The sequence below is a fragment of the Hyaena hyaena genome, unplaced genomic scaffold, assembly GCF_003009895.1.
Source record: "Hyaena hyaena isolate Hyena2069 unplaced genomic scaffold, ASM300989v1 scaffold_51, whole genome shotgun sequence".
In the NCBI taxonomy this organism is placed as follows: Eukaryota; Metazoa; Chordata; class Mammalia; order Carnivora; family Hyaenidae; genus Hyaena; species Hyaena hyaena.
In genome coordinates, this window is record NW_024080683.1 from 2195908 (window position 1) to 2218734 (window position 22827).

A 22827-nucleotide genomic window follows, 5' to 3' on the forward strand; every position below is an offset into this window, starting at 1 on the left:
GTGCAATGTTGGAAACAAAGCTCTGGAGGGCTGAGAATACATCCTCTGGTGAAAAGCCGAAGATCAGAGCAAATATTCAGGCTGTAATGGAAATACACTACCCTTTCCAGCTGGGGTTTCCAAATCTGAGAGGAGAGAGGACACTAACACAGATGAGTCTGTCATACACTTTCCCACACGGCACCTCAGGACGCCTTGAAGCTACCTCCCATCCTATCTCCTTGTCCCTACAGAAGATTATATTGATCCCATTTTTTATTCTAGCTCTCGTAGGCCATCACAGACCTGGGGATGTGTGAGGACCTTGGCAGACATTGAGCTTTACTTTCCTGCCCTAGGGAAAAAATATCCCCCCACTTCAGACAGAGGCAATAAATTCCCCTTGTATCTCTGACGCCATTTACAGTTTCCCAAGGATGTTCTCCTGAGACTCTCTGATTGTCACACCTCCCCAGGAAGGGGAGTTCATCATTTTACTGGCAAGGAAACCGAGGCTTGGAGAGACTGCTTCCAGCCCAAGGTAACATAGCCAGTGAGCAGCAGAGTTGGGTTGGAGTGGTGCAACCCTCTGCACCATCGTGACCTTCTTTCTGTGTAGTAAGAGATGAAGAAAAAGGGTGCACTGTGAAAAGATGAAAGATGAAAATCTGGTCATTTCACACCTCGAGCAGACACTGCCAGTGGCCCCACACAGCTAGGAGGAAAGGCCCTGTCTCCTTGATGTGCTGTCCTTGGGCCTCAGCAATCCAGCAGTGACTGACTTTGCCGGTCTCTTTCTCTGTAATTCCCTTCTGCCTTCCTCCCCACGCCCCGTAGGCTCGGCATCTGCGTGCCTTTGACTGGTTCTAGGCTCCCTCACGTGTGATCCCCTGTGGCAGAAGCACCTGACATCCTTCCAGAGACTCATGGTCTCCCAGAGCCGGGATGACGTTCCCCACTCACCTGCATCTCCAGATGCACATGGACCACTTTGGCCCAATGGAGTGGAGGGAAAACAATGAGTGTCCCTTCCGTGGGAGGTGGCTGAAGGTGTGGCCTGCCTTCCCCACACTCTCTGCTCCTTATGCAGCCACGCTGGAAGCCACCTGCTGGAGCTTCAAAGAGCCTGACTCCCTGGGTCGCCATTCTGGGAAGAGCCACGCAGAACACACTGGACATGGCATGAGAAAGAAAGAACTTTTCTTATGTGAAACCACTGAGATTTGGGGACTGTTTGCTTTAGTGGTTGGCACACAGCGACCAATACTTTTGTGCTGGGTGAAATCCTTCTTATTTTTCTCTGTGGGGAAGGGAAGACCAAGCCCAGATATCATATCTCTGGGACACGTTCTCTGATGTCCCGTCTAGGCTGCCTGGTACATAGCTCTCCAAGAGAGCTTAGTACAGGGCACCACAAGTAGAATAAAACCTTGGACTTCGAGTTACTTGTTCTGCGAGTGTTCCTTAAGACGAGCAAACATTTCTAATAAATTTTAACTTGATAAACGAGCGATGTCTTGCAATACGAGTAGTACGTGATGGTCGAATGTCACATGATCACAACGGAGCTGATGGTTCTTCTCTCTCTCTCTCTCTCTCTCACTGTGGGATTGTGGGTGATCATCTCTCATACTCAGATGCTTGGTCTCAGGCTGCAATGTTTGGCAGAAACCAGTAATTTTTCAGAACTTTGGAAGGTGCCCACAACTGGCACTAGTGTATTTTTTTTTTTTTTGTCACTTCAAAGCACGTATGGGTAGTCCATTGCTTTTTTTATTTTTTTTTATTTATTTTTTTTTCCATTGCTTTTTTTAAACAAGAGGGAGCTTAGGAATGCTTTGCTTCATTCCAGGTCAGGCTGCTTGCAGATATAGACCCTTTCCTCTGCTGCCTTATTGCCAGTTACATTAAATACAGTCTATGATACGAGCTTTAAATACTGTACTGTAGTCAACATCTGTTAGTGAAAGTCATTCTATTCAATAACCCTCCTCTCTCTTGTCTCCCTCACACCAGCCACGAAGGTTCTCGAAGATAAATTCAGGTTAATTTGTTTATTTTTCTTTATATTTTGTAGTTTATTATTTTGTATTATATTACAGTATTGTAATCATTTTTATATGAATAATTTTGGGTTGTAGAACAAATCATCTGAGTTTTCATTACATCTTTTGGGGAAATTTGTTTTGATATACCAGGTCTTTGCATTACAAGCATGCTTCTGGAATGAACTATGCTGGCCACCAAGGTTTTACTGTATTTCTTCTTTTCTTTTAATATTTTATTTTTAAGTAATCTCTATGTCCAACATGGAGCTTGAACTCACAGCCCTGAGATCAAGAGTCACACACTCTACCAACTGAGCCAGCCAGGTGCCCCAACAATAGTGTAAGTATTTCTTTACATATTTGCCTTCCCTGCTGAGCCTATGAGTTCCCCAAAGATAAGATCACATCATTTATCTCTCAGCACCCAGCACAACAGGAAAACAAGACCCATTAATAAATATTTGTTGGCTAAATGGCCAAATGCGATGACCCATTAGGGCAGTTGTCTTTTTTTTTTCTTTCATGGTTTATTGTCAAGTTGGTTTCCATATAACACCCAGTGCTCATCCCAACAAGTGCCCTCTTCCATGGGCAGTCTTCTAATCCCAACATCACCCCGAAATATTTCTGGAAAAGGCTTATGACATTCCCCAGTCGTCTCTACTCTGGGAGTGTCCTTGCATGCAAAGCTAGCAGCCAGAGCTAAGCCCAGGATGCCCTTGCCTTAACCAGCACTTCTATCCTGACTTGCTTCACACAACTTAACCTTCTGCTTCTTGGTTCCCAAGCCACCTCACAGACCTGACACTTTATGCTGTTTCTCTTTGTGATCTCTGTCCTTCCTCCTTGACTGGGATCCCCACATGTCCCTTGGGTCACTCTTGTGACTATATGAGGCAGACTTCTGCCCTGACCCAGGCCTTCTTGGAAGATTCCATGTTCCCTCTGCCATAGGGCCTTAGTACATGCTGCTTCCTTTGTCTGGGGTGCTCCCCACTGCACACTCTATGATATCAGTCGATGGTAATTTTTTTTAACCTAGTCAGTCCCCATTATGCTAGATCTTTTCTACTTGCTCCTCCAGATCTGTGCTCCACTTTCCTCCACCTGCGTTTTGTCACAAGTCTGACCTATGTGGACTGTACCAATGACTTCCTTGCCACTGGACTCCGGTTGAGAGCAGTCAAGAGAAAAGCCAACAGGAAATCAGAGGGAGTGAGGACAGTGACGTCAGATGAGTTATTCTCCTGGTTAATTCCTTCCGGGCTCTCCACGGATTGCTTGTCTCTTCTACCCAAAGCCACAATTCTTGCTGGGCTTCCATCTTTACAGTTATGACCATCCTGTCCGCTTTCCGGTAAGCACCCATCGTAGCCCACATGTGCCAACAGGTCTCCTCTCTTGCTAGTGCCAGGCTGCTTCAGCGTCCTGTGTTGGGTCCCTTAACTCTGCCCACATCTTAGTACACAGTCCCGTTATCTAGCTCTCCTACGACACCCTGTCAAGCGTGCAGCCCCTCTCTGGCAGAACCTTGGGCTGAAACACCAACTCACCCTTCAGATTCCAAATGGCTCTCCATGAGAGAAGACATCCCTAATCTTTGTTCCCTTCCCAAGCTAAGTAACAGCCTCTTGTTGTATGCCCTTCCTTTATAACATTCATCATGGCTATAATTTCCCATTCAACAAATGATTATCTGATTAGTATCTGCTCCCCTGGACTATAAGCTTGATTAAGGGGGAGACTTCCACCTGTTCCTCACTCACCACCGAACCCCAGATAACAGCACAGGTCCGGCACATAGTGGAGACATTCGCTAAATCTCTGTTGAACAAAGTGAATAAGTAATAATGTGTCTCTGGGCCACCTGGGTGGCTCAGTCATTTCAGTGTCTGACTCTTGATTTTGGCTCAGGTCATGATCCCAGCGCTGTGGGATCAAGGCCCCCATCAGGCGCTGTGCTGAGCGTGGAACCTGCTTGAGACTCTCTTCCTCCCTGTGTCCCTCTCTTCCACTCACACTGACTCTCTCTCTCTAAAAAAAGAAGTGTCTCACTATCACAAATAGGGAACGAATTCATGATCCAGAAAATGTTACCTCCTAAGAAAGCACCTTCTACAAGCATAACACATCCTCTCCAATCTAGTGATCTTAAGCATCCTTCAAAGGATGACTTTTTTTTGATATCGCCATAACATCATTACACTATGATCCTGTTAACTCTTGTGTACGATGTTCCTCTAGAGAAAGAATGCATCATCAGCTGCCCCCGGACACACAGGCAGTAACCTAAGACGTGGCTAATTTGGGGCTTAAATGGGGGAACACAAGAAAATGGTGTAAACTCCCTGTCAGGACTCATAGGAAAAAATCGACAATTGTTTCATGTAAGAGTGGCCAAGAATTCTAAGAATTTATTTGTAAATAAAGTAAATTTGAAAAAGTTTAAAAAGATAGGGCCGTCCTGTTGCTTATACAGATGATTTTAATTACGTGCTCTGGTGGTCTTCCTGGGCAAAGAAATCCTACAAAATGTTTGGACAGGGCTAAAAAAGCTCCAAGGAGGTTCAGAGCCGTGGACTTGGACTTTACTAGGTTAAAATTAATGAGGAGTATCTTGGTCTTTACAAAAGTGTGAAACAAAATTACTCTCTAATAACAGAGTAAAAAGAAAGTAAACATGTACCATTTGTTTTATGCTTATTATGTTGTTATGCCTGTTAGAACTTTGTTGGCATTACCTCATTTACTTGTGATGACAATGCTATAATCAGAGGACTGTTATTTTCTCCATGTTGTAAAGGGGCTGAGAATCCGATAAAGGTACAGCTATGGACTTAATAAATGGTAGAGATGAAATAAAAAGAAAATGCATCTAACTCAACCCTATGCTGTTACCCACTCCCTTCACCTTTCATTTACATTCTTTTTTCTTTTTTAAGTTTATTTGTTGATTTTGAGAGACAGACAGAGAGAGAGAGAGAGAGAGAGAGAGAGTGAGCGAGCACGCATGAGCAGGGGAGATGCAGAAGAGAGAACCTCAAGAAGGCTCTGCACTGTCAGCATGGAGCCCAACGTGGGGCTCAAACCCACAAACTGTGAGGTCATAACCTGAGCCGAAACCAAGAGTCAGATGCTTAATGGACTGAGCCACCTGAGAGCCCCTATTTATGTTATTCTTTGTACTCTTCAGTCTGTAGTAATATTGGCCTGTAGTAATATTGGCCCATTTAGCCTTCTTTTCTTGCCCCAGCAACTCTATAATTGTCTTCCAAGACTGAGGTCCTACTTACCACACAATCAGCCCCTTGAGTGATGCCAGCTATTATTATTTATTAATTCCTTCTTTCTTTGCTTGAGCATATCAGTAGCTGATCTGAACTGCAATACTCCAACTATGATTTCTGTAAATTTCTATAAATCCTGTGTCCACTCCACACATCCACTTCCACTTCCAAGCCCACCAGGGCTTCTTCTAGCCATTATTTTATCACATCTGGAGACAGCTCCACCAAACCACCCAAAGTGACATGGGCCAGATGCTCTTGTAGCGCTGCTCATGTCCCCATCACCACCTACCATGGACTGCCTACCTCCATAGACTTCACTCGACTCTTCCAGTGTCCCAGCTCTTAACTGACAGATTGACTCCACTGTGGGATCTGCACAGCTTTTTGTGGTCAGAGAAGAAAAATTCCAAATCATCCCAAGGCCTGCAGAAGACATCCTTTTATGGCCTCTGTAGCTAAGACTTCAATTTTGTTCAGATAATTAGCACTTTCATTATGGCCTAAGAATTCTGCAGTGGCAGCTTCTCAGAAGACAGAATTCTACGTCTGCTGTGCAGTCAAACTTGGTTTCAACCAAAGAACAGTCTGTATTTAAATAATGCATAATTAGTGCTTAGGAACCCATGCTTCCTCTTGCCCAGTCTTCTGGCTAAAGGTAGATAAATCCATCACCAATTTTTTAACCACCTTTCACCAGTTCTCCCATGATTTTCTTCTACTGTTATAGAAAAAAGACTATATGGATCACTCTTAGCATATCTCCCAATGATTAGCCCTCTTCATATGCTCACCTAGCTCTAAAGCTTTAGACGCTCAATCATTCATCAGACACCTAAATGCCTCACATGACCCACCATGCCAAGCACTGCTAGGTGCTGGGAATGCAGACATAAATGCAACATGACTGTCCAGGACCGAGAAAGAGGTATGTCAGAAAGAAGTACAGTTACGTGTTGCATTTTTGTATGACATTAATAATTTGAATGCAATAATGTGTTACATTATTGTATGATAGACTTATGTAAAGGGCACTGTGAGAATATGAAGGAAGAATGGTCTGGAAAGACTTCACTGAGGTAAACTGAGCAATGGAAATTGAAGGTTGAGTCCATGTTGTGCTCTCTGAATCGGCACAGTAGTGGGAGCACCTAGAGCTGGTCACATTTAGGAGGCAGGAGATTTCCTCAGAGCATCATCTGTGTGCGAGGGGTTGAGGTAGGGGCATGGCTGAGACATTAACATGACACGAGTCAAAGCTGGAGAAACTGGCAGACACCCAGTCACAGATGGACTTGTATGTAAGACCAAGAGCTTGGACTCGACCCTTAAGTGAAGAAGGATCATAAAACGTTTCAACAGGAGAATTTTTTTCTAGTTGCATTTTAATAGCATCCCACTGGGGGCATGGATCGGAGGGTACAGGGTGAGAGGTGGTGATTCCAAACCATCAGTCCCCTCTTCCTTCTTATCAGAACCTCAGTACTATTGAGTTCTTATCCTTCCCCATTTAGTTAACCATCCCCAGTCTCAGGGAGGGATCCTGGGTGCCTATGTGCATCCTAGCTGGTTCCATTCCTTGCCAGTGATGCCTTTAGGCTTGGGTGTGTGATAAAATGTTATCAATGAGACTCAAAGGCAAGTCTGCTGGGGGCTATGGGAAGTATCTCTTCCCTTCTAAGACAAACAGACAGAAAAGATGCCTCATCTCTTGGACACAGTTAAACTAGGATGTGATGTTCAGAGTAATTGGGTTAAAACACCTTGGAGTCCTACCACCTCCACCTTGAGTGGGGATTTTCTCCCACGTAAAGCCAAAGATATTTTTAGCTCTAGTGCAAGCAGGGAAATTAAGTGGAAAATTTGCAAAATTCCAGGAAAAGGACGATGTGTCCCCAAGCATGAGCAAGGGGACAGAGGGGAACAGAAGAGTTGCACAAACGCTAAGTTCATAGAAGCTCAAGTATTTGGAGACTGGACGGGAAAAGAAAAGGTCTCGATTGCCTCCCAGGTCTCTGGCTGGGGTGGTGTTTACGATACGCTCAGGTTTTGCGTCATGCCAGAACGGGAACAGTTGCGTGGCCATCTGGCCAGGGTGGCCCTAGAAATTGCTTGTGGTCATCTTTGAACACTGGAGCTGAGTTTCACTGCTGCTGCTGCTGCTACAGCCACTACTGCCTAAGGGTCTTAGGGAGCGCTTGGGGGGTGCGCCTAGTCCCTCTCCTTTTCTCTCCTTAGATGAACGGCTTGGAGATAAAGGGGCTTCATGTGGCCTCTCTGAATATACCCTGTGACACCAAGCAATCGTTTTTAATAAAGCTGTGGCAAGCTCAGTAACATGCTCTCTTATTCTCTCCATCCTTCCTGGCCTCACTCTCCTCCTTACTCGTGCTTTCCTGAGATTGTCCTCCCTAATAAAGGTTGAGCTCATACGCCTCTACCTTGGGATCCGTGATTTAGGGAACCGAGGCGAGGACAATTACAGAAGTTAAGCGAAATTCAACATGACCACTGAGTCAGTAGCTCAGATTGAGGAAATGAAGTGAGAAGAGGAGTCCAAGTGCTAAGCTCATCAGAGCCCAATATCTGGCTCAGTGCTAGAATAGATCAGGTTCTAGTACAGCACTTACACTTGCTTTTTTTATGGCTCGTTTGGTCCTATGTCACTGCTTCTCACTGATTTTATGCTGTTTGCCTACTTACATTCTTACACTGGAAAGCAGGTATTAAAACAAAGTCATGTGCTTTAGAAATGATTGTTGCATAGACTGTTCTATCTAATCCTGGGCACTGCCTGAGAGGTACTGCCTTCGAGGGAACATGAAGGTTTAGAAATTCAACCCTAGGAACTTTCTAAAATGTCTTGTACCCAGTGGGTAGGCAATCCACCAGGCAGAAGTTAATCGTAAGTTAACTAATAAAGCCACAGTAGTGAGATATGAATCCTTCAAACCCTTCCTTTTTTCCCCTAGCTCCTCTCACGCACAGCTGATGCATTGACAGTATCACCTTAGCAATCTGTCCCTTCTTTAATGATTCTGCGAAAGTGGCATCTGGTATGATGGTCATTAGTGCCATTTACCAACTATTTTTGGTACTCCTTATGTGCACATGGTAGAATTGGATTTCCTTGCTCTTTCAAATTAGGAGTGACCCACAACTTGCTTCCGGCCCACGTGATGTGGTCAGAAGTACGATGGGTCACTTTCAGTTGGAAGATTTAAGAACTAGGGGTGCGGTCTGCCATTCTCTCCCTCTCTCTGCAGGTTTCCCACGGAGGCTGGTCCTGCAGCCTAGGTCCTGGGGTGAGAATGAGGCAAAGCGTAGCCCTCAGCCAGCCTCTAAAGGATTAAATGGGACAGAAAGCCCTGGTTTCAGGGTTTCAGTGGTTTAAACCACTGAGGTCTGAGGGCTGACAGCAATGGTGGCATAACCCGGTTTGCTAACAAGTCTGAGTAAGTCACATCCTTGAAGCACCGATTATTTCTGATTCAGGTTCCCCAGTTACGCCTGTCTGCAGCATCCGGGTACTGTGTGGACACTCTGCACATGGTAGCTCACTAAATTCTTATAACTACCACGTAAGCCTTCTTATCTCCATGTACAATTAACCTCAAAAAGAGTAAGGGCACATGTCACCATCTTGAAAGATGCAGAGATGGGCTTTGAGCACAGACATCTTGGCTAGGAATCCATCTATCGCATCGAAGCCCCCAGCTCCCTCATTCCCAAATGCCTTAAACACAGTCTGAAACCACTGTTTGCTCAGTCTTCCTGGCTCTCTGTGAAAGCTGCGCTTTGCTTTCATAACAAATGAAAGCATTTTCCTCTGCTGACGCTGGCATCTTTCTCCCATGGTCTTCCGGGAGATGATTCTACTCAAGCTCAGGAGAATCCTGGCATGGATATGCCATCTGCCTTCACACTCACATCTGGGAAACTCTACGCAGAGGCTCCCTGAAGGCTGAAGGGACCAAAGAGATCAGTTAAGACCAAAGTCCATTTTTTTGCAGTGCCTGCGTAGCTCAGTTAAGCTTCTGACTTTTGGTTTTGGCCCAGGTCATGATCTCATGGTTTGTGGGTTCAAGCCCCGCTTCGGGCTCTGTGCTGACAGTGTACAGCCTGCTTGAGATTCTTTCTCTCCCTTTTTCTCTGTCCCTTCTGTGCTTGCATGTTCTGTCTCTCTCTCTCTCAAAAGAAATAAACTTAAAAAAAAAAAAAAAGACTGAGGCCCATTTCTACATCTTTCTGTTTACTGCTCCTCACAAAATCAATCCCTGGGATGCGTTCTTATGATATATGACCTAGCATGAATGTCCTCCCAAAACCTATGCATGGGACCTTATTTGGAAATAAGGTTTTTATAGATAATTAAGTTCAGATAACAACATTATGATAGGGACCATTACAAGAAGAGACAGATTTACACACACAGACACAGACACACACACACGGGGATGAGGCCATGTGACAGTGGAGACAGAGGCTGGAATGATGCACCGACAATCGAGGATCGCCAAAGATTGCCAGCAACCACAAGGAACTAGGAAGAGGCAAGGAAGCCTCCCATCCCTTGAGCCTTCAGAAGGAACATGGCTCTGTGACACCTTGATTTTGAACTTCTGGGCCTCCAGGACGATGGGAGAATAAATTCCTGTTGTTCTAAGCTGCCTAGCTTGTACAGCAGCCCTAGGAAATGAAAACCGCCTCCAAAGTCCAGGACTTAGGAAACAAAAATGCATTACTCAGGCCTCTTGGGTGTGTGTGTGGGGGAGAGAGAGAGAGAGAGAGAGAGAGGGAGAGGGAGGGAGGCAGGGAGAGAGGGAGACCTGAGTTTGCATTTAACTCTACCACATAGCAGCTGTGAACCCTAAAGCAAGTTAGTCAAATGTCTGTGTCTCCGGCTCCTTTATCCATACCATAAGCCTCACAACATATATCATGTCTGTTCACTGTAAGGTACGGTGGGCATTTGCCATTCCTCTGTGCCTCTCCCTGTGAGCATCTGAACCCCTCCCTGTGTTTGGACAACGCCCCACTTCTGAGGCAGCACCAACCTCCCAGCAGGGGAGCTGAAGGCATCTGATGGTCCTTGTGGTGCCCTTGAAGTGAAACCACAGGCACAGCCAAGGGTCCACCAATGAGAAGCTCTTTGCATACAAGGCTGAGAATAGGCAGGTTCGGGGCTGCCAGATCACCCATTCAGGGGCGGTCACGGCCACGTCCAGGTTCTGGCGCGTCAGAAGGCAATTCTAAGGACGACACCCAAGGACAGCAGTGGGTGAAGCCTGTGCACGCGTGGTGCCCATGTCTGGCTGCGCTGCTGTCTTTCTGAGACCAGCTGTGCAACGTGATTTTGGAACTTATTCTTGGCCACGCAGCCTCCACGCCTAGTGTCTGAGGATTCCGTATCCTTTAGAGAAAGTACTTTCTCCCTTTTCTTCCCTCAAGTCCGGAGAGCTGGTTTCTGATGTCGGCAGCCCACAAGCCTGACACCCGAGTCCTAAGGGAGATAAGATCTGCAAGGCACCTAGCAGGAATCAGGAGTTCCGCTTCCCTATGCAGCACTGAGCAAGGGGCTGCTGTCACCAGGTCAAAGACGATGCCTGGGGGGCAAGACAGGGAAGATGTCAAGAATGGATTTTTGAAAATGTGGTCTACACGTACAATGAATATTCTTCTTCCTCAGAAAGGAGATCCTGCCACATGCGACCCCATGAATGAATCTGGGAGGCAGTCCACGCAATCAAATACGCCAGACACAAAAGGACAAAGGCTACACGATTTCCCTTATATCAAGTATCTCAAAAGAGTCCACCTTGCTGAAGCCGAGAGCAAATGCTAGCTGCCAGGGGCTGGGCAGAGGGAGAAAGAGGAAAGCATTGGCCAAAGGGTAGGAAGTTTCAGTTGCGTGAGACGAGTGACCCAACTCTTAATTCCTGGATGTCCTCTGTATGGCGTCTGCCACTAACAATATTGCATCACAGACTTAAAACTTTGCTAAGGGGATAGATCTGCTGTTAAGTATTCTTATCACAAAATAAGAAGAAGGAGGAAGAGGAGGAGAAGCAGGAGGAGTAGGAGGAGAAAAGGCTGCAGGAGGAAACTTCTGGAAGTGATGTGATGGATAGGTTTATGGAGTAGACTGGTGATGATGATTTCCTGGATATACACGGATACCTCCGATATCATCAAGTTGTACACATCAAATATGTATCAATTTTTGATCTGATTCATACCTCATTAAAGAGGCTTTGGGCTTAAAAAAATTTTTTTTAATGTTTATTCATTTTTGAGAGACAGAGTGCAAGTGGGGGAGGGGCAGAGAACGAGGGAGACACAGAATCTGAAACAGGCTCCAGGCTCTGAGCTGTCAGCACAGAGCCAGATGCGGGGCTCAAACCCATGAATCAGAGATCATGACCTGAGCTGAAGTGGGACGCTCAACCGACTGAGCCACCCAGGCAACCCCACCCCCGCCCTTTTAAAAATTTTTTTGTTTTGTTCTGTTTTTAAAGTAAGGAAGCAAGAGCTGCTTCACCACACACAGACAGGACTCCTGCGTGGGCCTCTGCTGCAGTTTTATCCCTGTCGATGATGAACGTCAGACCTCATTAGTGGGCTGGGTTAGCCAAGGCTCTACAGCGTTTCAAGGCGGGAGGAGAATTTCCGAGAAGGATGAGAGACTGACTCCAGGACCTTTGACCAAGCTGATGATGAGCCCATAGTGAAGAAAACTCACGGTGGAAGGGCCTGGGGCTCTGCAAACCTGAGTATCAGCTGACAGTCGGGAGCAGGTTGCTTTTGCATGTTTGTTGTTGTTATTTACGGTGTTTTTTTTTTCTAAGCCTTCAAATCCCCAAATCCCTTCTGCCTAAGCCAACCGCACATGTGAATGCACCCAGTGGCTGCTACGGTGCGGGACTGCTCTCCTCTGTGAAAACGCAGATAAAAGAAAAAAAAAAAGAAAAGAAAAAAAAAGTAATAAGCTCTCGGCTCCCGCTTCTTCTCCCAAGGTTCCAGCAACTGGTGCTCTGACAAATGAAGTGTCAAAACATTTCCAAATTAAAACCCTACAGCTCACACAGCCCCACACCCTCAGCAGGATGGACTTTCTCCACTTCTACCCGCACCCGAATGAAGAAACTAAAAATAGCCAGATGGCAATTAACAGAAACTCTGAGGTGGGGGGACGGGGGGAAGTTCCATCAGGGGTCAGTTTCCTGGATGGATTCCAAATGGAGTCCTCAGCCAGCAGTGCTCTCTGGCCAAGAAAGGATTTTTATTAAAAGTATGCGGAGGAGGCAGAATGGGGGGGAAAATCAAGACGTGAAACTTGAGGAGAGTTTTAGCAGAGGCAGACACCCCAGCACCATCCCCAATACCACCGGTGACAATAACAGTAGTTGTTACTAGGTGCTGAGTATCCCCCGTGGGTCACTGAGCACTCCATGTGCACCTAGCAAGGACTGCAAGAAGTAGTCACCACTCTAAAAGATAAAGGAGATTAAAGCCCAGAGCCAGTAGCCATCTTGCCCAAGACCTCAAGGCAAACGGCATAAAGGCCTACAGCAGGTGCATGGTAAGTGACCCGGCTACAGGTTGAACTTGGCTTTCCAGTTCTAGAACTCGACCCTAACGATTGCTCCATGCTACCTCACACATGCAAGGGGATACCTAAGTGGCCAAATGTTTCCGCACTGTCCTTAAGCTCTGAGAGATAAAATTCTCCCTTGGCAATTTTCACAGTTCCTTTCAGGGGTTATGTGTGGGTAGGGGGGGTGCTCTAAAGTAAGACTAACTGGGTTCAAATCCTGGCCTTTTCATTGCCTAGTTGTATAAACTCAGGTATATTCACAACATCTTCAGCCCTTAGTTCTTTTGTGTCGAAAGGAGCAATGATACTCGCTTTTGTCTCATGAAGATCAAAGGAACCTGCTATGTGCACTATCTGTGTCCCCCTAAAGTTCAAATGTTGAAACTCTAATCCCCAATGGGATGGTATTAGGAGACGGGGCGTTTGGGAAGTAACGAGGTCACAAGGGCAGAGCCATCATGAAGGGGATTCTGACCCTATAAGGCACAAGAGAACTTGCTTCCCATCCTTCTGGGTCGTGTGAAGATATTGTAACAAGAACACCTATGTGTGAGCCAGGGCATGACTCCTCCCCAGAAACTACCAACGCACTGACCTTGGACTTCCCAGCCTCCAGGACAATGAGAAGTAAGTGTTTGTTGTTTAAACTGCCCTGTCTATGGTAGTTTTGCTCAAGCAGCCTGATTAAGACAGAAACAGTGTATGGAAAGTTCTTGGCATGGTGCTCACACACACTAAGATCCTCAGTAAATAACAGCCATAGGTACTGATCATGCTCAACCCATGCCCCTTAGGTAACTAATTTCACCGAGGAAGAATGCAAGGGGCTTAGTGAAAAGGCAGCATCCTCCATGGCCTCATAGGGCTATTCCAGAATGCTCTTCAAATGATAAAGGAAACAAATAAGGATTTAAAAAGGTTTGTGGATTTGTGGTAGATTTGGTAGATTCAGAGTTGGGGTGAGCAACTGTTCTAGTTTGCCCAGGATGGAAGGGATTCTTGAGACATTAAAAGTAGGATGGCTGGGGGCGCCTGGGGGGCTCAGTCGGCTAAGCATCCCACTTCGGCTCAGGTCATGGTCTCACAGTCCGTGGGTTCGAGCCCCGCGTCGGGCTCTGTGCTGACAGCTCGGAGCCTGGAGCCTATTTCAGAGTCTGTGTCTCCCTCTCTCTCTGCCCCGCCCCTGCTCACACCCTGTCTGTCTCTGTCTCTCAAAATAAAGACACAAAGAAATTTTTTTTAAAAAGTAGGATACTTAGCTGTTTCAGTACTCAGAGGGGAGGGGATACGGACTCCCAGGAGAGGTCAGTACTGGAAAAATCACTGATCTTCCTCTTCTTCCTTCATAGGAGGAGTGACCGATGTGTCCGGGCACACTGGGAAATAGGAACAAGTGTGCCCAGCCTGGCACCTGGAAGGGGCCAGCCTGCCTGCCCCCTGATCAGGCACATGCTCTTGAGTTCCCCACATGCAAGCTGGCATGGCAGGCTCTGGTTTGTCCGGGGAGACTGCGTGTCCAGCGGACAAATGGGTGGAAAAGTTCAGACTGGGGACAAAGAAATAGGAGGGCCTTATTTGGTCACAGGCGCAAGCCCTGTTCTCCAAGCAGCACCACTAACTGTAAAGCTGATATTACTTCTACCTGACGTCTGTGTCTACTTCTAAATTGGTTCGGAACTCAGAAGGGGAAAGAGGTATAATTAATAATCAACGATGTGATTAATTTTCACCTTCATAAACCCCAACAGATAGATGTCTATTTTATTTCACTGGCAGACACACCTGTTTCGGGCTGGCAGGAAAAGCGTATTTGTGCAAAATCAAATGAGGTTACAGCTGTGGGTGACCTTAAAGATGATCCCGTCCAGTACCTTCATTTTTATGGATGAAAAGATACACAAGTGAAAGGGTCAAGTGACATAATCCCTGTGAAGTTGTGTCAAAGATTAGGATGCAAGTTATTCATATGATCAGTCGTTTGGGGAGTGGTCTTTAGAAGCTGTCAACCCCAGAATTAAAAACAGATTATAAATAATATGGAACATAGATTGTAGATAATAGAAAACAGGTTGTAGACGAAAACTAAGCAACTTCGGAGGGAGAGAAGTTTCCCTAAGCAAAAGTATTACCTCTAGGAAATATCTTCAAACCACATAGCAATCAATAGTTTGGAGTTGATCTTTTTTTTTTTTTTTTCAGTTAGCAAAAATAATATCTACCTTAGTTCAATAAGACTGCTTACCCACAATCTTGACCGTGAGATTCAGGGTCAAAAGAAACAAGCTCTTCCCCTCTATCCGAACCCTGCCTACCTATCGTAAGGAGAGGAATGTTACCTCCTCTCTGTTAACCAGGAAGGGCCCCTTTGGCAAAGACAGGGTCCTGGGCACCTCAGGACATATGACAAGACATGTGAGACCCTGGGGCCAAACTGCCATCTCTGGTCTCAGCACGCTCATTCATCAGAGTACCTAGACGTGCCTTTTAGAAGCACCTGGTCCTGGGTACGTTGGGGAGAGTCCCCTGTCCCTTGTCTCTTCCACTAAATACGGAACGCGTGGAGCAGGCACGTGAAGACTCTACAAGCACGCAGTGGCAGCACTGGGGAAGACCAGAATTCAACGTCCTATCGCACCGCATCCTCCACCCGTTCCATGACCTGAAGTCAACACACCGGAAATGGGCGCCGAAGCACAGACAAGAGAGCGTCTGGAGACTCCTTGTTCTGGCTCCAATATCAAGAAAGGACGCTATAATCTCGAGTATGAAAATGCTTTCGTTTTCCCTTCCTCTTCTTATTTTTTTCCTCTTCTATCTCCTCTCCTTCCTTTCTTTTCCTTCCCTTCCTTCTCTTTTGTGTTTGGGCCCAAGTGATCTAGGGGTAGGGACAGCATCAGCCTACAGGAGCCGAAACCAGGCAGGAGGGCAACCTACCTCTGCATTCAATGCTGTCATTCCCAAAGGCTGAGACCACCCTCCACCACCCCCGACCCCCGCCGGTGCCTTTTTTCTTTCTTTGTCCTCTCTCTGCGTGGCCAGTGTCAGCAAAGTCATAGAAGTGCAGGACAGAGTGAGCTTTTCAGCCAGAGACTGAGAAGTGGTCCAGGGAATCAGAAAGTACCATGGAAATCATGGAGAAGAAGGAGTTTGGCAAAATAACTCCATAAAGGTTTTTTGTTTGTTTGTTTGTTTGTTTCCTGAATAAATTTCTGGGCTCGTGTACCTGGCTGGCTCAGTGAGTTAAGCACTTGGCTCACGATTTCGGCTCGGGTCATGATCTCATGGTTTGTGAGTTCAAGCCCCGCCTCGGGCTCTGCTTGGCATTCTCTCCTCCTACTACCTCCAGCCCTTACCCCACTGCTCTCGCTCTCTCTCTCTCTCTCAGAATAAATAAATAAATAAACTTAATTTAAAAAACTAAAAAATAAACTCCTGGGCTCACCATAGATCGGTACATGCACGAATATGGTCTTAATTAGCAGATCAATACTTTGAGGACTCTGCCCAGGTGCCAGACTGACCATCGGGTGACACACACATGCAGACCCAAATAGCACTGCCAAAGCCTTTGAAAATTGAACTGACACACAACAGAGCTCTCAGAAGACCAGCCTGTGGTGTGGAACTTGCAGCCTGAACCGGACCAAGCTGAAGGAACACGAAAACAAAAATAACATTCTCCCTAGGCTTTCAGCAAGAACTGAGAGTCTCCTAATACTCAAAATGTGCAGAATATAATCCACAATTCTGTGGCATATGAACAATCTGGGAAATTCCAATTCTCTTGGAAAAGGCAACGAACTGCAGCCAGCACAGCGGTAACACGGATGTTAGAATGAGCGGACAAAAACGATGATAAAGAAGCTCCAACCAGCAATCGTTAACACTGCTGAAACCAATGGGTAAGACACAGAGTCTTGGGCAAGAAATGATGACATAGAACAAGAGCCAAATGGAAATTCTGGAATAACCAACATAAAATAAAAAAGACCGAAAACTCTGACGGGCTCAGTAGCAGAATATGACAGAAGAATGAAGGCCGGGGCTAATCAACTGCAAGCTGGGCACCAGTTTATCACTACTTTTTCACACGTTTTCTCTCTGTTTTAATTAACTAGTACTGCATAACCAGCCACACCAAAAATTTAGTGGCTTAAACTGGAAACAATTTCTAATTTCTCTCAATTCCATGGGAGGGCTAGCTAGCTTCTCTGCTGGTCTTTCCTGGACACATTCACATTTCTGCATTCAGCTGGAGGGGCGGCCGGACTGGCGGGCCAAGACGGCCCCACTCATAGGACTGGTGGCTGGTGCTGGCTGCTGACTGGAGGATCTTAAATTCTCTTTTACGTGACCTTTCAACCGCCAGTAGGCTAGACTGGTCTTCTTCACTGAGTATGATAATCTCAGGGTTCCAAGGGGGTAAGTAAGGCCAGGAGCCACAAGACCCATCAAGCTCTGAAATCCACAGAATGTTACCTGTGTCACAGTCTTTGGTGACAGTGTATCATAAGAACAGCATAGAGATAAAGGTAAAAAATTAGACTACCTTCTGATGAGAGGGAAAGCTTTAAGACATTGCAAATGGGCGTGGACACAGGGAGCCATGAGTCATTGGGATCGTTATTTCAATGTTCTACCACACCCTTCCAGAGGAATGAATGCTGCAAACATCAAAGGCTGTGGTCTAGAATTTAGTGTGGCCATAGAATAGATTGTGAGGCTCAGAGGGGTTTAGTGTTTTGCCTCAGATCACACAGCTAGTTAGGGAGGAAACATAAAACTCAATCCCGGGATGGCTGATTCCAGTGACCAGTCCTACTGTCTCCAAGATGAGAAGCACAGTATTTTGAACACTGGTTATGTATTTTAACAGGTAGGAGAATAAGGGACAATCCTTGTATAACGTGTTGGCAGTCATTCCTCATTCAGATCCGTTTTGTGAAGGAAATAAGTGCAGCACTTGTGGAGTCTAAGAAAAGAATTGAAGTAGAGTCACTTAATAAGAGCTGTTCATTAGGTAGGAATAGAGGTCCTAACCCATTCAGTGCACCAGGAGATAGTGCATTCAGTCTCCTGAGTCCCTGGCACTCAAAGCTTAATTTCTTTATGGAGGTAGAACTCACGTAACATCACATGAACCATTACTCATTTTAAATTTTAAGAGTCAGTGCCACTTGGCACATTCCCTACGTTATGTAACTGTTACCTGTATCAGGTTTCAAGCCATTTCTATGACCCCAGAAGGAAACCCTATACCCATTAAGCACCACTCCCCACTTCTCCCTCCCTCTGCCCCTGGAAACCACGAGTCTGTTTCCTTTCTGATTTGCCTATTTGGGATGTTTCATGTAAATGGAATCATATGTACAAGCTTTTGTAAGTCCTTTTACCCAGCAGGTTTTATGGTTTCTCCATGTTGAAGCACGTATCAGCACTGCATCATTTCTGTGGATATGATAAATAGGAATGATGCCTACAATATTCCATTGTATGGACATACCACATTTTGTGTCTCCATTCATCAGGTGATGGGCATTTGGATTCTTTCCACCTCTGCCTATTGTGAGTCATGTTGCTATGAACATTCACGTACAAGTAAGTGGTTTGAATGCCTGCTTTCAATTCTTTGGCACATATGATGGGGGAGGGGGATGGAATTCCTGGGTCATAATGGTAATTCTATCGAAGCTTAATTTTGATTCTAGGTTTTGACCAGCCTTCTTCAAATGGTTTGAGATAATAACATGCTGCCAACACTACCTTGTCTCTGAAGTCAATGTGGTTCTGGAGGATGGCTCTGTGGTAAGTGGCTGTCCTCACAAAATCTTGCATCATGTTCTGCTGCTGGGAAATGCAGCCGTAAAACTGCAGCAGAAAGACAAGGATAGGGACAGTCAACAACCCACAAGTATCACCTTCATGAGTGTCTGGCTCTTAGAGCCACTTGGGTCCAGGTAGGCTTAGTCTAAAACACAGGCAAGCTGAGGCTCTGAAAGACACAGTGGGCTGTCTTCTTAGCTCTATTTGTAAGGTCTAAAACTGTAAGGTGACCCAAGACAGATCCTCCATGGGATAGATTCAGGCCTCAAAACTGGTCAGACAAGTGCCCAGGGTCCCTCCTGAAAGCAGAGGCTATGAGAAAACACAGATCAAGAGGAACAGGGATAAGAGAGAGAAAGGCCAGAGGCCAAATGTCTCTAATGAGTCCCATGAGCCAGGAAAGAAAACTTGGACAGAGATCCTGAGTGAGGGCAGGAGGAGGCAGGAGGTAGTGACGATGGTAATCCTGATCGGACAAGCCAGCCAGCTGGGTGATGGGGTACACACAGGGCCATGAGCACTTACGCTCACAAACATCATCGTCATAACTGCCGCTGTTTAGTAGAGTTTGCTATGTTACAGGCACCCTGAAAAATGATGTCCACACATCCTCTAATCAAACTCAATCACTACAAAAGGCACACGCATCATGTTCCCCAGATGACGAAACTGAGGCTCAGAAAGGTAGAACAGCTTGCTCAAGCCCTGAAAGCCAAGATGCGACAGAGGGAGGATCCCAGCCCGGGGGCCACTGGGTCAGGGGACCACACTCTCAGAAGCATTGCAGCACCTCGTCCCTTGCCTCCTCTCCACCCTCTGGCCCGTTCAGATGTGTTTGCAGGTGCGCGCCACCTGGAAACTCCGCTCCGCCCGGAACGACTGTCCTGACCTCGAAGTACTGCACGGCAGATGCCTCTTCCGTCCGCTGGCTGAACACCGAGCACTCCTTTTTCTCATTCCGGCAGCTCTTCAAGGTATTTGAAAATGAGCTGAGATCTGCAAGAACAAAAAGCAGACCCGTTTCTACACCAAGCGAACCACAGGATTCACCACTACGCTCTTGAAAAGTTCTGAGAAAATACGAGAAGATTCAAAGGGCAGGGGGCACCCGGCTGGCTCAGTCGGTCAAGTGTCCAACTCTTGATTTCAGCTCAAGTGTCCAACTCTTGATGTCGCAGTTCGTGGGTTCAAGCCCCGCATCAGGCTCCAGGCTGCCAGTGTAGAGCCTGCTTGGGATTCTCTCTCTCTCCCTCTCTGCCCTCCCTGGCTTGTACTCTCTCTCCTTCTCTCTCTCAAAATAAAGAAACATTAACAAAAAATTAAAAAGAAGATTCAAAGGGCAAGTTCATCCCCAAACACACACATGATAAGGAATGACAAGGTGGCTATGGGTGCCACTCTGAGATGTGACATTCTTATGTACACTTGTCACACATGTTGGCATTCACCAATGTCATGTGAGAGAGCTTAATGGAACACTCAGAGACGGGGCTAGTGGAATCTTCCAGGTCCCACGCTCACAAAGCTCAACAGGCTTATTCTCAGTATGTCCTCTGGGGAAGGTGATTGTTGATAATAAGGAAAAATATATACATGTGAATACAAAATAAACATACAAGGAATATATATACATACGTACATCCATATAACCTCATTCTATTGTAACAAAAGGTTTTTTCCCCCACACTTAATATTCTCTAGGCGTAGAGAGAAAAAGTAAAATAACTGGAGATATGTGAATACAAGGCAATGCTTTCTATTATTTGAAGAAAAAAATACCTAGGTGAAGTCTCAAAAAAAAAAAAAAAATCCCAGAAGTGATATCACTAGTAGATAACACAGCACACAAGGCTGTCAAGTTTTGTGTCTTTTGCCTTAGAAATGTCTCTCAGGAGCACCTGGGTGGCTCAGTTCGTTAAGTGTCTGACTTCAGCTCAGGTCATGATCTCACAGTTCGTGGGTTCGAGCCCCGCGTCTGGCTCTGTGCTGACAGCTGGCTCAGAGCCTGGAGGCTGCTTCGGATTCTGTGTCTCCCTCTCTCTCTGACTCTCCCCTGTTCACGCTGTCTCTCTCTCAGAAGTAAATAAAACATAAAAAAAAAAAAAGTGTCTGACTTCAGCTCAGGTCATGATCTCATGCTTTGTGAGTTCAAGCCCTGCATCAGGCTCTCTGCTATCAGCACGGGGCCCACTTTGGGTCCTCTGTCCCCCTCTCTCTCTGCCCCTCCCCCACTCGCACTCTCTCTCAAAAATAAACACAAACATTTTTAATTAAAAATTAATTTTAAATTTTAAAATAATCCTTCAAAAATAATTTTTAAAAACAGTTCAAAAATTTTCTAATAACTACAAAAGCAACATTTGAAAAGTGTAGAAAATTCACAAAATGCAACAAACCAAAATGAAGAAAATAAAAATAATCATCTCATTATGCAAGCTATTAATTATTGTTCACATTTTGGTGTATGTTCTTTTGGGGCATGCGTGAATGTGTGTGTGTGCGTGCGTGTGTGTGTGTGTGTGTGTGTGTGTGTTTGTGTAAAAATTCCTCTGCAAAATTTTATCCCATTATTTTGTAAAGATATATTTTCACTTAAGATACCATAGGGGTGCCTGGGTAGCTCATCTGGTTAACTTTCCAGCTTGATATTGGCTCAGGTCATGATCTCATGGTTCATGGGATCAAGCCCCGCATCAGGCTCTGTGCTGACAGTGGAGCTTGTTTGGGATTCTCCTTCTCTCCCTCTCTCTCAAAATAAATAAATAAACATTAAAAAAAGAAAAAATACTGTGAATACCTTCCCGTTGTTTCAAGTAGTCTCTTGACATGACTGTTAATGGATATATGTTTCAGATGGATGTGCCAAAATTTAACCAATGCCCTGTGGTTGGGTTCCCAAGTCCCTACCCTGGCATACTGTTTTGGAATGATACAGCCTAGCACCTGTATCTTTAATTGTGTCCTTGGTGACTCTGATGACATTTTTGAGAGCTCCAGTTAATAAAACTCCTGTCTAAAATAGATTTTCTGACTCTATCTTACAGTAAAACAGACACTATTTCTTTACAACTCCTTCCTACATGGGCAATCAATAGACGATTTGATATTTCTGTTCCCGTGACATTTATCTTTTGACTGTTTTCTTTTACAATAAAAAAAATACTTTGTAAATAATTTAATCATATGAAATTTAAAAATTCAGAAACGAGAGCCCAGAAGGAAAAATAATTCCCAGATATAACCACTAATATTATTTTGGGATAAAATCTCCCAGTAACTTTTCTTCTTATATTTTATTTCTATATTATTTAAAATAATAGTATTGAATTCTCCTGTTTTACAACCTGTTTTTTCGTTTTTCTTTTCTTTGATAGAGTGCATGCACATATATGAGTGAGGAAGGTACAGAGTAAGGAAGAGGGAGAATCCTAAGCAGACTCCATGCCCAGCATGACCCTGAGATCATGATCTGAGCCAAAATCAAGAGATGGATACTTAACCAACTGAGCCACCCAAGCACTCCTACAGCCTGCTTTTTCATGAATAATAGTTAGCTTTTTCTGGTCAGTACTTTTCATATAGAATCTCTTGACTACACACAAAGCTATGAAGGCCATTAATTATAGTGTCCTTTTAGTCTGGTTTTTCCTATTTGTTCTAGGAGACAACATCACAGACTTAGCAAATCTTAATTACAACAAGATTTTTAACCATGTTCCTTCAAATTCTGGACCTAATTATTTCCTGATCAGTTCTACAGGGGGTCAAAAGTACCAACTCTATTAAACTACAATTTTCTATATTTGCATTTTAGTCCCTTCAAAAGACATCAGGTACTAGTTTGAAACTTCAAAATGTTTTAAACGCTCTGAGATAAAAACTCACAACAAACTAAGTATAAAGGAAATCACCTCAACGTAGCAAAAGTCATATATGACAATCCTTCAGTTGACATCATCCTCAACAGTAAAACATTGAAAGCTTTTCCTCTAAGATTGGGAAGAAGATAAGGGTGCCCAGAGCCACCATTCCTATTTAACAAAGTACAAGAAGTCCCAGCAAGAGCAATTAGGCAATAAAAAGAAATAAAAGG

The 22827-nt window shown here is 45.1% G+C and overlaps 1 protein-coding gene across 4 annotated transcripts in view; it reads right to left on the reverse strand.

Moving 5' to 3' along the window:
- Window positions 1-22827, reverse strand: part of LOC120230979 (histone-arginine methyltransferase CARM1-like) — a 253326-nt gene that overhangs the window by 84471 nt on the left and 146028 nt on the right. For 3 of the 4 annotated variants that reach the window (XM_039230823.1, XM_039230825.1, XM_039230826.1), the window contains exons 3-4: window positions 19624-19730; window positions 18675-18779 (exon numbers count right to left, since the gene is read on the reverse strand). In XM_039230823.1, the coding sequence (XP_039086754.1) occupies window positions 18675-18779; window positions 19624-19730 (212 nt within the window). The remainder of the gene's footprint in view (window positions 1-18674; window positions 18780-19623; window positions 19731-22827) is intronic. The other variant, XM_039230824.1, reaches the window with a different exon arrangement.